Raw genomic sequence first — 13,578 nt, 5'->3', positions numbered from 1 at the left:
GAATTTATGAATTATTGATATGTAGTTTAATGCAATTGTTGGTTTGAACATATTTTATTAAGTTATTATTATTCTAGTTAAGAAATCCATTACCTTTTTATTATTTAATTTTTAATTTTCACAATTTTTTTTGGAAATAGGACTCAGATGGTCAAGGATGTCCATTTTGTCGAGCAGAAATCAAAGGGACAGACTCAGTGGTAGTGGACCCATTTAGTGCCCAGCTGACCTCGAGATCAGACTCGTTCAAAGCCCATAACAGCACGCCCACTGCTGTCCACTCTATCAACGAGGATCAGGAAGATTCTGATGTAAGGCTCAGAATTTGTTATAGCATCTCTTGGGACGAAACGGTTACTTGCTAGTCTTAAGATATTGTTAAGTTTTTTGGGGGGTAGATTTCTATATTATGAGAGCAATATATTTTGATAGGAAACCACATTTACCAGTATATTACATTATATGTAACAAAACTCCATATACTTTTTTTTGCTCTCTGTTGCAATTGTCAACGCTTATTGTCTTCTAGTAATCGGTATTCACAATGTCATTTATCTTCAAACAAATATTGACCTTTAAAACCCTTTCAGAGTTCAGACCCTTTTTTTAGCTCACCGAGATGAAGTCAGGGGGAGCTTATGCTATACCCCCCGGCGTCCGGACCTGGTTAAAGTTTTTGTTGCAGGTCCTGTATCTAAGTAATTACTTGTCCTATCTTCACTAAACTTGCAAGGATGATGCATCTGGACCTACTAATGGACTTGAAAAAGTTGGATGCTGAATCTGAATCCTGAATTTCAGATGCTGGAGGAGGTTAAGGTTTTTGGAGCAGGTTAAATTTTTTGGTGCAGGTGCCCTTTGATAGCACCAAACTTGCATTAATGTGTGTCTTATGATACTGATGCACCAGACAGGATTGAATTCTGAATCTGAGCCATAGGTTTCAGATGCTGCAGGAGGTTAGTGTTTAAAGACCTGGTTAAAGTTTTTGAAACAGCTGCCCTCTGATGATGAAATCTTACTTATTACTGGTCCTAACTTCACTAAACTTGCATGGATGATGTGTCTTATGATACTGATGCACCTGACAGGCTTGAATGCTGAATCTGAGCATTAGGTTTCGGATGCTTGATGAGGTTTAGTTTTTTGGAACAGGTCACATGTTTTATAGATAATAGCTTGTATAGTTGATTTAACTATAATATAAATGATTTGAAGAGGTAGCTTCAGATGCAAAGCCTGATCTTCATTATCAAGGATGCTAAAAATATCTCCTACCTCACTCAAACCTGCTTGATAGATGTGTTTGCTGTTAAATGATAAACATGATTCCTGTGATATAGTATGTATGATATGAAACACTATTGTTTAAAATGATACAATATTATATCAGATGTTATATTGTATAAAGTTATATGATACGTTATGATCATGTATCAATTATTTTAACATTTTATGATATGATATTGTTTCATGATATTGTTATGAATAGTTTTGTATATGATGATACAATGTTGTATAATATGATATTGTATCATTGATATATTGTTTGATCACATGACACTGTTACATATGATATTGCAATATATAATATTATATTATGTGATACGATATTGTATTTTATATAATATCGTATCATACGATATTGTATAAATGAAATTGGTTAATATAATATATTATTATATCCCATTAAATGTATTATATTATATTGTAATATATAATATTGTATCATATGATACAATATGTATTATATGATATTATATTATATAGAATTTTACTTTTTCACATGATATTGTATCATATGATATGATACAATGTTGTATCAAATTATATTGTATCATATGATACAATATCATATTATGTATCAAATATGATACAGTATCATACAGTACAATATCTTACTATAATATACTTTATGATATCATGATATACAATATTGTGATGTATTTTGTGATATGATATTGTATCATATAATTCTATATTTTATCATATATTATGTATTATGATAGTGTATAATGTGATCAAATGCAATAATGTAAAACACAATACAATGTCATATCATGTTTTACAATATCATATCTCATCATTATTTATTACAGTATTTTATTGTATTATATGATATATATTGTTAGTATGATAGGATGCAATATTGTATTTTATATTATTGTATTGATAAACATTGTATCTTATAATATCAAATGAAATGAACATATGATTATCATACAATTTTTAACAGATGATATATGATATTGTGTCAAAACAGTATCCATGAATATCCAAGATCATAGAGTTTGATTTTCATATAATATAATAAAGGTGGTCTCATAAAGGTGATGCCTCGTCTCGGTGAGCATTGTAATCTGTGATTACCTATGTTTTTGAAAAAAATTGTTGTTAAATATTAGTGTGATAGCTGGAGTATATTTAATAAAGTGTGACATTGAAGAGTTTATGATGAATCACTATCCTAATTTTTGTTGTTGAATAAGTACTCTACTTTAAAACATAATTTTGATACATGAACTTTAATGAGTTTTTATTTTCAACCATTGGGTGCAGAAATGTAATTTTATCCTGAATAAAAATTAAGATTAATCTTTTACATGTACATCAAGTTCAATCTGGTGTTTAAAATGCCTAATTCTGAAACAGTCTGTTGTCCCAGATTAATCAAATTTGAGATAATTAAGTTAACTAAATATAAAAGTAAATTCTGACATTTGGACGACTTGCTCACCAGGTTTTTTTACAAATTTTCAAATGCCTCTCTAAGCGGTTCTCTCCGTATTTTTTTTCCTTAGCATGGTGAACTTGACAAAGATCATCAGTGGATCTCTAATAACCTGCATGCCCAGGTAGTTCTTAATCAATGTCTGAATCATGTAAGTTATGTACAGTACTGGGGTGTAGTGTTGTCCATGTCATCATCATGTGCTGTCTCGCATTTATTCCACCAAACTCAACTCTTTTTCACTCTCTGTGGCATAACTTACAAGTTTTGCTTACTAATACAGTACTTTGCTGATGTGCCTCACACACATTTTCTAACTATTTGTCCATGTTTTCTCAAGTCTTGATGTATTTAATTGTACGTGGAGAAGAAAAAATTACTATTATACTTAATAACACGACCTAATTCTAGAGCTGCTCTATAAGACATTGACTGCATGAATCCCTAACCATGTGTTGTTTAATTCAGATTTAGAAAAATATTTTCAAACCTCTGTCAATGATCTACGAAGTCTAACTTGATGACCCAAGTATTGGTTTCCTCTTTCTTGTCTGTTTCAGTACAAAGCTTGAATGTCATACAAGAATGAGTCTTTATACTTAGTACAAGTATTTAAACACTTGGTGACAAGGTTTAGTTAACAATGAATTTCAATATTGATCAGAACTTTGAGATAGTATCAGCATTTATTCTTGTGGTGGTCCAAGAGTTAAAAGTTATTGGTGAATGACAATTAAAAACCTTTCTTTAAAATATCTGCATGACACTGTAAAAACAAAATCATCATTTTTTACAGGTGTTATATTTACATTTACTGCCATAAGTGGGTTTTTCTGACGGATTAGACCTGGCATCTTTGGACCTTTTATCATTTAGCTCTGAGCAAACTTTATTAAAACAATTTGCTGAGTGAAGGGGCTCAAATATGTTCAAATAAATAGGAACAACCCCTTTAAATAGCAGATATGAGCAAGATAGTTTAAATAGGCTGTTATGATGTTATTATACCCCCGCTCCGAAGGAGAGGGGGTATACTGTTTTACCCTTGTGTGTCTGTCTGTCTGTCTGTCCATCCGTAACAAAAATTTCTGTCGCATTTATCTCAGCAACTATTAATCGCAGATGCTTGAAATTTTAACACAGTGTTTGTTGAGGCATGCCATATCGTGGGATATATTTTTGTACCAATCGGACGCCAACTTCCTGTTAAATGACGACTTTGTTTATTTTTTAACCAAAATTTTCAAACAAATTTTCGTCAAAGATTTCTCAGCAGCTATTTATCGCAGATGCTTGAAATTTTTACACAGTGTTTGTTAAGGGATGCCATATCGTGGGATATATTTTTGTACCAATCAGATGTCAACTTCCTGTTAAATGAGTACTTTGTTTATTTTAGCCAAAATTTTCAAACAAATTTTTGTCAAAGAATTCTCAGCAACTGTTTATTGCAGATGCTTGAAATTTTAACACACTATTTGTTTAGGCATGCCATATTGCGGGATATATTTCTGTACCAATTGGGGATATATTTCTGTACCAATTGGATGCCAGCTTTCTGTTGAATGTCGACTTTGCTTATTTTGCATATTCACATCAGAGCGGGGGTATCACTAGTGAGCATTGGCTCACAGATATCTTGTTTTTTTTATTAGATTGATATATTATGAAGAAGTTGGCTGACTTGCACAAGTTTTTTTTAATATAAGATAAATTCATAGGTGCATGGTCATTTTTTCTCAGGTTAGAATTGTGGTCCATTGGACCTTTTGTTTGAGGAATAGTTACAAAAGGTACAGGTCTTCAGATGACATTATAGCTTAGTAAAGATATAATGATGTACAACTTATTCATATACCGATAAACATATATAACGTGAGTTAAAAACGAATTAAGACCTCTTTTGTTTTTTTAAGGAGAGAGATTGGCAAGGAATTTGCAATATTCATTTTTTTAGTTGAATTACATTTACTGGTCATTCTAATCTTATACCTACCAGATATATATGGAATGTTTCTCATGAATTTATTTTCTTTTAAATGTAGTTGCAGTAAGCCTGCAATTTCTCATTTTTGATGAGATCGACATTAAATGGGATATGATTTAGAGATCTTTTCATTTTATATGTACCGGTAGTTAGTTCCAAGTATACACATATTTCAGATTTTTTATGACTTGTTCAATTATCCATTGCACTAAACTAATAACAACATGTAGCTGGCATTTGAATATGAAGTCTCTGTGACATATAAAATGAATTTATTTTAAGTTTATTGTATATTTTATGTAAGACATTCATCAAAAGTTCTTAATAAAGCAAAATTGATTCTGATTCAGATGCAAGTAAAATGAGTTCATTTTATCCATGCGTATGTAGTTAATTTGAGCACATCTTTTATTTCAGTCAAGAGATTCTCCCACAATTCCAAAAAGAGATTTACCTCCACCAGTCCCTCCTAGAAGATCCTCTCCAGTGCCATCCCCCAGTGTCTCACCAACATCATCCCCCAAACCACCCAGGTAAGAACATCATCCCCCAAAACCACCAATCCGAGTCTCCGAGAGCATCATCCCACAAACCACCCAGGTAAGAACATCATCCCCCAAACCACCCAGTTAAGAACATCATCCCCCAAACCACCAATCCGAGAGCATCATCCCACAAACCACCCAGGTAAGAACATCATCCCCCAAACCACCCAGTTAAGAACATCATCCCCCAAACCACCAATCCGAGAACATCATCCCCCAAACCACCAATCCGAGAGCATCATCCCACAAACCACCCAGGTAAGAACATCATCCCCCAAACCACGAGGTAAAAACGCCATCCCCCAAAACCACCAATCCGAGTCTCTGAGAGCATCATCCCACAAACCACCCAGGTAAGAACATCATCCCCCAAACCACCCAGGTAAAAACGCCGTCCCCCAAACCACAAATTTGAGAGAATCATCCCCAAACCACTAATCTGAGAGTATCAACCCCCACACCACCCAGGTAAGAGCATCATTCCCCACATTATCCAGGTAAACATTGCAAATAAGGAAGAATTAGAGAAAGTTCTTTTGATAATTATATGAACCTGCAGAAATGTATATGATAGTGTGGATAATTGTTAAACAAGAGTATATTTTGGATATTGATTTTTGAGAGGGGACATGTTTTTGATAACTCTGGCTAATAGATATACTGTGGATAAAAACAGCTCAAGTTATTTTGCATGATAAACAGTTACAGGTAGAAGAGGTTATCAAGGACTTTTCTTGAAAGTCATGAAGTCATTGTTTTCATTCAAAAGATATGTGATCACCATTGCCTTATATGGACACTGTTAAGGGACTTAGCAGACTTTATAACACTACGCATTGTTACCCAGTTCAAAACTATTGATTTTCAATAAAAAAAATTAGGTAATAGATATGCATATTGTACAAACATTCATTTTAATAAGATATATATTGGCTGAATTTCCCCATATTAATTAAAAATTGGTTTTATTATTTATCACAGATTTTGCAAACTATCATGAGCAATGGTAAAATCATAAGCACGTTTTATGTCTCATGAGAAAACTGTTGACAACAAACTACCCACACTAGTCTACTGCATGCCTACTGTAATTATAACGTGTGATCAACCCTTATCTTGTGTAAGACTTTCCAGTCAGTTTCTAAGATGATGATTTGTTTGAACTCTACAGACAACAAATCAGTGGTGCTGATGGATATTTAAAACAGTATATTTTTTTGTAATTGTTTCCGTGTGGGTTATGAAGTCATTGAAAAATAAAATGGACACAGAGTGCTTCTGACGTGTCCTAATGTTTCTGGTTGTGAACATTTTTAGACACCTTGAGATGTCAATGTGGACATCAGTACATCATATCATTGCTTGAAAATTTTTTAATTTTGCAATATTTGACCATATTAGAAATTCATTTAAAAAAATTAATTAGATCAAACATGATCAGTAGTTAAGGACAGATGCGATATTCCTCAGTTTAAGAGAATTTTCTTTCATAGACTACATTTGGCTTTGTATTCTATTTAGCGCTTTTGATGGAATGCGGCTTAATTCCCCTATATCAAGTAAATTGCTAAATGTCATAAATATATGTAGAAGAATACCGGTAGTCATGTTCAGGAATACGCTAATTCATATCTACGCAAACTTGTCCAAAATCTAATTTCCACCAAATATCGTGTACGCCCAACATGAAAAGTTTACAGTATTATTTCTTCATGTGCATTTAAACCGGTTCATGTCCAGAAATTTAGGGTGCATTAATTACCAGGTTATTTTTGGAGTTTTTTCCTTTAATAGCATGCAAAATGCAATTGGACATTTATTAATAAAGTCAAAGTATATATTTTCAGTTGAAACTATATATCCAAATAGAATAATATCATATGACCTGAAAATATGATGCTTTAAGGATGACGTTTACTTAGAATGAAAAAAAATTCCACTGATGATAATGAAAAACCAACTATTGTGTGTTATAGACCTTACCTGGTAGTGTTATTCTTCACTTTCAAAAAAGTAGGTCAATGACCTACTTTTTGAGTTAATGGCCATTGAATATTTTTTGAAAATTTAAGAAAAATCTATAAAAATTTTACACTATGATTGAGATTTTCTTAATTGTGAAAATATTAAAAATTGCTTAACTCTTTAACAAATGAAATACAGTTTATGAATGGTAGTGACATTAAATGGATACAAAGCATAAAGTTTTCATAAAGTTTTCATTCATTTCATTCATACAATTTTTATAGATATTCTAGTCCGAATTTCCTCTATCAGTTTTCAAATTACTACCCATTTTTGATTCAATATAGCAAAAAACTGAATGAGGATAATGCTAAAACATTTATAGTACATGTATTAAGCTAATTATATTGACCTTTCTCTGCTGGCATAAAATTTATATGAGGTCAATGATCAAAATTAATTTTGAGATATGGTGTCTTTTATCATTTTTCAATATTTTTGTAGTTTGTGCCATATGATTATCTAAAGGAAAAAGCAAGATAAAACCAACAGAAAATATGCAAAATTATGTTGACTAACAAATAAAATCTTAACTTTAAATATCATAGTACTACCAAAAATATTTCAGTGGAAAAATCTGAAAAATTTGCCCGAATTTTCTCTGTTTTGCTAAAAGTCAAACTTTGTCAGAGCCTATTTTCATAATTTAGTAAAAATATTGATAGTTATGTCAATAATGATTCATTTCATAAACACTTTTTGTATTTAAAACAAAATTTACTCATAAAATTGAACTTTTGAACAATCCGGATTTGAGAACTCAAACCCTGAGTAAACAACATCCTTAATTCATTGCTCTGCTCTGTTAGACATCAAGATCATGAATGAAAAAAGAGTGTAAAGTTACCGACTGATATTTTTATTGTATATTTCGAAAGAAAATGTGACTCAATATACCCCATAACTCTTTAAGAAATTTTACATTGATTCCTTAATTGGTATGTACGTGTTTCAGATTTAGAGTAAATGCATACGTAAAACATATGCAATACATCTTCCTGTCCACAGATTTGATTGAAGACAGCTGTATTGTATGTAACTTAGACTCCTATTATGTCAACGTTAAGTATTTTTATCAGGGTAAAATTGTGAGAAGCAAACTTCATGTGTATTCTTGCAATTATTTTTCAGATAGTTGTATATTATATGAAATAATTATAAAAGTTTGATGCTCATTATTTTAAAATCTCCAAAGCATGAAACTTCTTTTTAACTTTGTAATGAAACAAGACAAAGATTCCATACAACCAGTTTAGATATAAGGTCCTGATATTTTTTTTTTACTGTAAATTAAAGTATCTAACAATTATTCATGACAACCTTCAAATAATTCAAACTTATTAAATTCACATAGTAAAATGGCTGAAAATAGGCCAATATCTTATATTTATCAATGAAGCCATTGTCAGGGATACAGTGATTGGCGTTTTACATATGACACCTTACATGTATTATACTATAATGCAGTTTTCTCTTTTACTTAGTCGCAGACAGCTACCACCCACTCCGCCGGTTGACCCCTCCCAAATTCCGCAACCTGTGTCAAAAGCCATTTGTACAGACGTTGTTGATGGAGTAGGTCAGTATACGCCCGAAGATGCTTTTTTTTTTTCATTCATTAATTTATATTCATAATCCAACTTCATATCAATTATATTTTGTTATCCTTATAATCATATCTTCTTTTCAATAAATTTGAAAATGACATATTAAAACCTTCTTGTAATACTTTTTTATCAAACCGGTATATATTTTTTTTACCGGGTACATATATTTCCAGTATTTACACACACAATTATTATGGCTTACGTATATTTTTGAAAAAATATTTATGGTACAGTGTATTGAATTTATTTTTTAAAAATGAATTTCAAATTTACATATTTCCCTATTAACCCCCTGTTATGCTCCCATGTGTGGCTTTATTTTTCAACTTAAAATTAATTGAAATTTACAATTTTTAATCAATTTATTATTCTCCATGATTAGACTGGTTGAGATTATATGTGTCATGAGATGAAAATACTCACCCCATAATTTTATACATATCATATCATTTTTGATATCTCAAGTTGTTTTACCATGCCTTAATATAGTATGCCATTTGCTGTATTTTGAATGGACTGCAAAACGAAAACATTTCAAATCCATGAACATATTGTGATGGTATGGTCTATTTGTTCATAATTTCAGCTCGAAATCACACAGGTAAAATGCTGTTTAGTAAAGTTTCATTTCATCTTTGAATTGAAATGATAGGAGAATTTTATCTCAAATGTAATTCGATAAAAATTAAAAAAAAAAAAACACTTGCAAATATGCATTGATTTGATGGATACACACTTTAATTGGCAGTCAAGAGGTGTTGTCTCCCTTCCTTGCACTGAATGGCTTTAGTGTATGATACAATATATACTTAGTGCGTTGTATTATTATTCACTAGCTGCGCTTACCATTCCCTCCCCTGTATATACATGTACCACCAAACTTGCACCCACGTACGTGCTGCACTGCTGCCTCTATACAAACTGTTGTACAATTCACAGTAATCATTTATTTTTATGCAGTATAAATGGATGTTAAATTCAATTAGTTTAATTATTTGCACAAAAAAAATAAACATCATGTTTTTGTTTGATGATTAATTATTATATAAAATTAAATTTCAAAATTAACTGTGACCTAGATCTTATATATTAATTGGCATTATAAAAAAAAGTTAACTAGGTCTTTGAAAGATGTACATGTACTTGTACATGTATCACCATATTGATTAAAGTAAAAGAGTACAAGAATGAGGTTAATACAATGTCCTTGTCTTGATTTAATCAAATCTTAAATACCAGTACATGTATCAGCTTAAAGGCAGCCATGCAGTGATATAAGCAAGTTATCCAGGTGCCACTCGGATACATGTATCATTACTTGCGTGAGTTCAACATGTGACTCATGGTTAGATAAGCAGGAATTAATATGTAAAACTTTTTTTTTTTTTCTTTGTGCAATACATACAACAAAACATTATGGACACCTGAATAAAGTTAACACAATTATGATTTTATACAACTGTACTTACGTATCTGCAATGTCTGATGTCTGATGTGTGTAGTAGTTATGATTATAAGTTGTAATAAAAGCTAAACCTCCTTATGAATGATTGGTCAATACAGTAAAACATGGTTATAGCAAACACGCTTATAATGAAATGACGCTTACAGCAAAGTGATTTTTATTCTTTGAAACTTTATTACATGTTTTAAAACTTGACGGATATAACGAATTACTCTTACAACGAAGTAAATTCGCGTGCCTTGGCACTTCGTTATAAGCGTGTTTTACTGTAGTTTAATTGTAATGTGCTAGTTATTTCAGAATTTCTTTAAAGTAGACTCAAGAGTACAGTTTTTATAGATCAACAAAAGCAAAAATCCCTGATTTCTGAAAATGATAAATACATGTATTAGTATTTATGATACTGTGAAAAGTTATCTTGCTATAGCAAAAATCAAACTTTTTGTAGGAAATGTAAAATATGCATGTAAAAATCCAGACATTAAATTCTGTATAAGGTATACCAGTAGTTTAAAATACATGTACTAGTATAGCTGTTTAAATGTATCAACATATTGATATATATATATTGCCACAGGAATTTTTTGTATAGCATAGTGAAATTAAACACAGTATTTTAATACTACCAGTATTCTACTTTTACAGAATACAGTATGTCAAGGTTATTGTACCAAATAAAAAACTACACTGTATATTGTTTTTACTTCCTGTCAATATACATGTACCCTCTCGTTACATATACATGTATGTGCCATTGGAATTTAAATCATTTGATACCTGCTGTTAGCAAAAAGTATATATTTTGATATATATTCGTATTACATGTATAAATTACATTTACTTTATGTATAATACCGCTTTACTTGAGTATACATGAAACAGAATTGCAGAGAGATTATTGAAAAATACAGTACAGTTGTACATGTACAAACATAAAGATTAGCTAATAAGCTTGGAATTTCTAATCACAAAATTTTCCATTCTTTTATTCCTTAATTTGGGGGTTTTCATTTTAACTTAATTCACAACCTGATTTGGTAATCTAACATTTCATACAATTAATGCTCACAGCAGATACTGTTGAAAACAATTCTTTTTTTCTTCTTGTTTGCGGGACTACAAGATCATTGTTTTTGATTGAATTGACATTCTAATAGCATGTGGAAGAGTTTGAAGTTCTTACTCCTAACTAGCTTTCAATGGTCTTGCTATCTTCTGATGCTATGTTCCTGTGATCTTTCACTCTAGGAATTTCCTATGCTGAACTTCGGTATGATGTTCCATCAAATATTTCTACGGTTGGCTCTGAACCTTCTGCATCCGTAAATTCTTTTGAATGCAACAATCTTTCTAATGATCACAAGGAGGCAGAATCAGCTAATCACAAAGGAGGTAGGCTTTTCTCTTAATTTCTGTATGCCCATTAACATTTTAAATCTAAATATCAGGGGTTAGTGTCACAGTGCATCTATTGAAGCTTGGACACATTCAATGACCACCTTTTATCATGCCCATATTGCATTTTAAATTGGCTAAAGGGTGCTGTTAACTACATTTCCATTAATTTGACAGTTTTTGTTTCATTTTGGATTCAATACTATATACTCTCAAAAATAATGATTATACCAGCTAGATTATATCAGATATGAGCTTAAAGGAAGTGGCACATTATAGCATTTCAGATATGACAGACAGCTTTGCCCTGATTTTATGTGCTTGCTACTTCAAGCATCTATGCTTTTTTAATCAAGAAATTCTCTTAATAAGCTAATTTCTTAAGCTTTATTAATGCAGATTTTCCTTGTTTTCATCACTGAATATTTAATAGGTGAAATTTCTATCTATTTCCACAAAAAATGTAAGATATGTAAATGTAGTGTTAGGTACATAAAATGCTTTTTATAATTATTTGTTAGCACAGGTACAGAATGATATTCTTGTGAAAAAGCTTGCATGCTTATCCTAGCTATTTAATCATGCAGCATTACATGGCAAAATCAAAATTCATGTAGGATGTACATGTATATATACTTTCACAGCATCATTACTTGTTACATGTATGTGTGGAGCTTCCAGAATTGCATTGCTTTTGCTTAATTATATAATATGCCGACATATTTGCATTTACAGGGACACTTTTCTCTGTCACAGGTAACAGTAAGCCCCCTCTGAGGCGCACACCCACAGACTACGACCTACCCCCCTTGCCAGCACCAAGGAAACAACCAGGAGAAAAGTAAGTACAGCATATATAAATTACTTATTTCATAAACCGGATAAAAAGTGACCTAGTTGATAAATCATTAAGTTAATGCATACAAGAAAATAATAGCCCCGTTTGTTTTTGCCCCACTTGTCCTCATTGCTAGCAGTCAAATTTAAGACAGTGTGAATTCAAAACAATTTTTGAAAAACTGCATGTGCCTGATTATTAAAATTCTGTGTCTGGGCAAATTCAAGACAAGGCAAAAAGTATAGAAGAGCAAACAAAACACAAAGCAACTATAACCCCGTATACACTACTAGTATATCATATTACGTAACAAAGGTCAGGTAAAGTTTGTTGAGTACAAAGAATTAAAATTGGAACAGGGTTGTCTCTAAGACCCAGGGGCGGGAAATTTTCCCACCTTCAGTGACGTAATTACCTGGCTATATTATAATATTGCATTTTAAACACAATCTAGCTATAAGCTAGACCCCTAGACCCCCTTCTACTTTAATTTTTAGAGACAACCCTGTCAAAAGTTGTGTATTGTTATTTTTTTATACCTCATTTGTCTTTTAGTTTTGGTTATACACTATTGTTGATGTTCCTGTCCAATCATTTATCAAAACTCACAAACTAGCTGTTAAAAAAGACAACAGTCCACTTTTGTATCTTTATAAACAAACATGAAGTCCATGATTTTCTTCAAATTTATCTACAAGGTTATATTGATATTTGTAGAAAATAGTGTTAGAAAAGTTAAACCAGGTGAATCTAAAATCCATGTATAACTTTAATTCCATTTACTGGTAGTAAAACAATTTGCAGTTATAGTGGATAAAATTAAGAATCAGTACTGTAATTTTGCTAAATGTATTGGTAGGCTAAGTTTATGCATGGTGCACTGTATATTTAAAGGGGCATGGTCACGATTTCGGTCAAAAATTATTTTTCCGATTTTAATGTTTGCAATGCTTCAGTAAGGAATTTTTAATAGGTAACCAAAATC

General features: G+C 31.4%; 1 protein-coding gene across 10 annotated transcripts in view; it reads left to right on the top strand.

The window, feature by feature from the left end:
* Window positions 1-13,578, top strand: part of LOC105327949 (E3 ubiquitin-protein ligase CBL-B) — a 32,984-nt gene that overhangs the window by 15,290 nt on the left and 4,116 nt on the right. For 2 of the 10 annotated variants that reach the window (XM_034448123.2, XM_034448130.2), the window contains 7 exons: window positions 141-311; window positions 2,802-2,882; window positions 5,136-5,251; window positions 8,773-8,867; window positions 9,482-9,496; window positions 11,609-11,752; window positions 12,491-12,596. In XM_034448123.2, coding sequence (XP_034304014.1) covers window positions 141-311; window positions 2,802-2,882; window positions 5,136-5,251; window positions 8,773-8,867; window positions 9,482-9,496; window positions 11,609-11,752; window positions 12,491-12,596 — 728 coding nt within the window. The remainder of the gene's footprint in view (window positions 1-140; window positions 312-2,801; window positions 2,883-5,135; window positions 5,252-8,772; window positions 8,868-9,481; window positions 9,497-11,608; window positions 11,753-12,490; window positions 12,597-13,578) is intronic. The other 8 variants (XM_034448126.2, XM_034448125.2, XM_034448124.2 and 5 more) reach the window with 8 other exon arrangements.

Source organism: Magallana gigas, chromosome 2 (assembly GCF_963853765.1).
Source record: "Magallana gigas chromosome 2, xbMagGiga1.1, whole genome shotgun sequence".
Taxonomy (NCBI): domain Eukaryota; kingdom Metazoa; phylum Mollusca; class Bivalvia; order Ostreida; family Ostreidae; genus Magallana; species Magallana gigas.
This window is presented reverse-complemented; position numbering and strand designations above follow the sequence as displayed.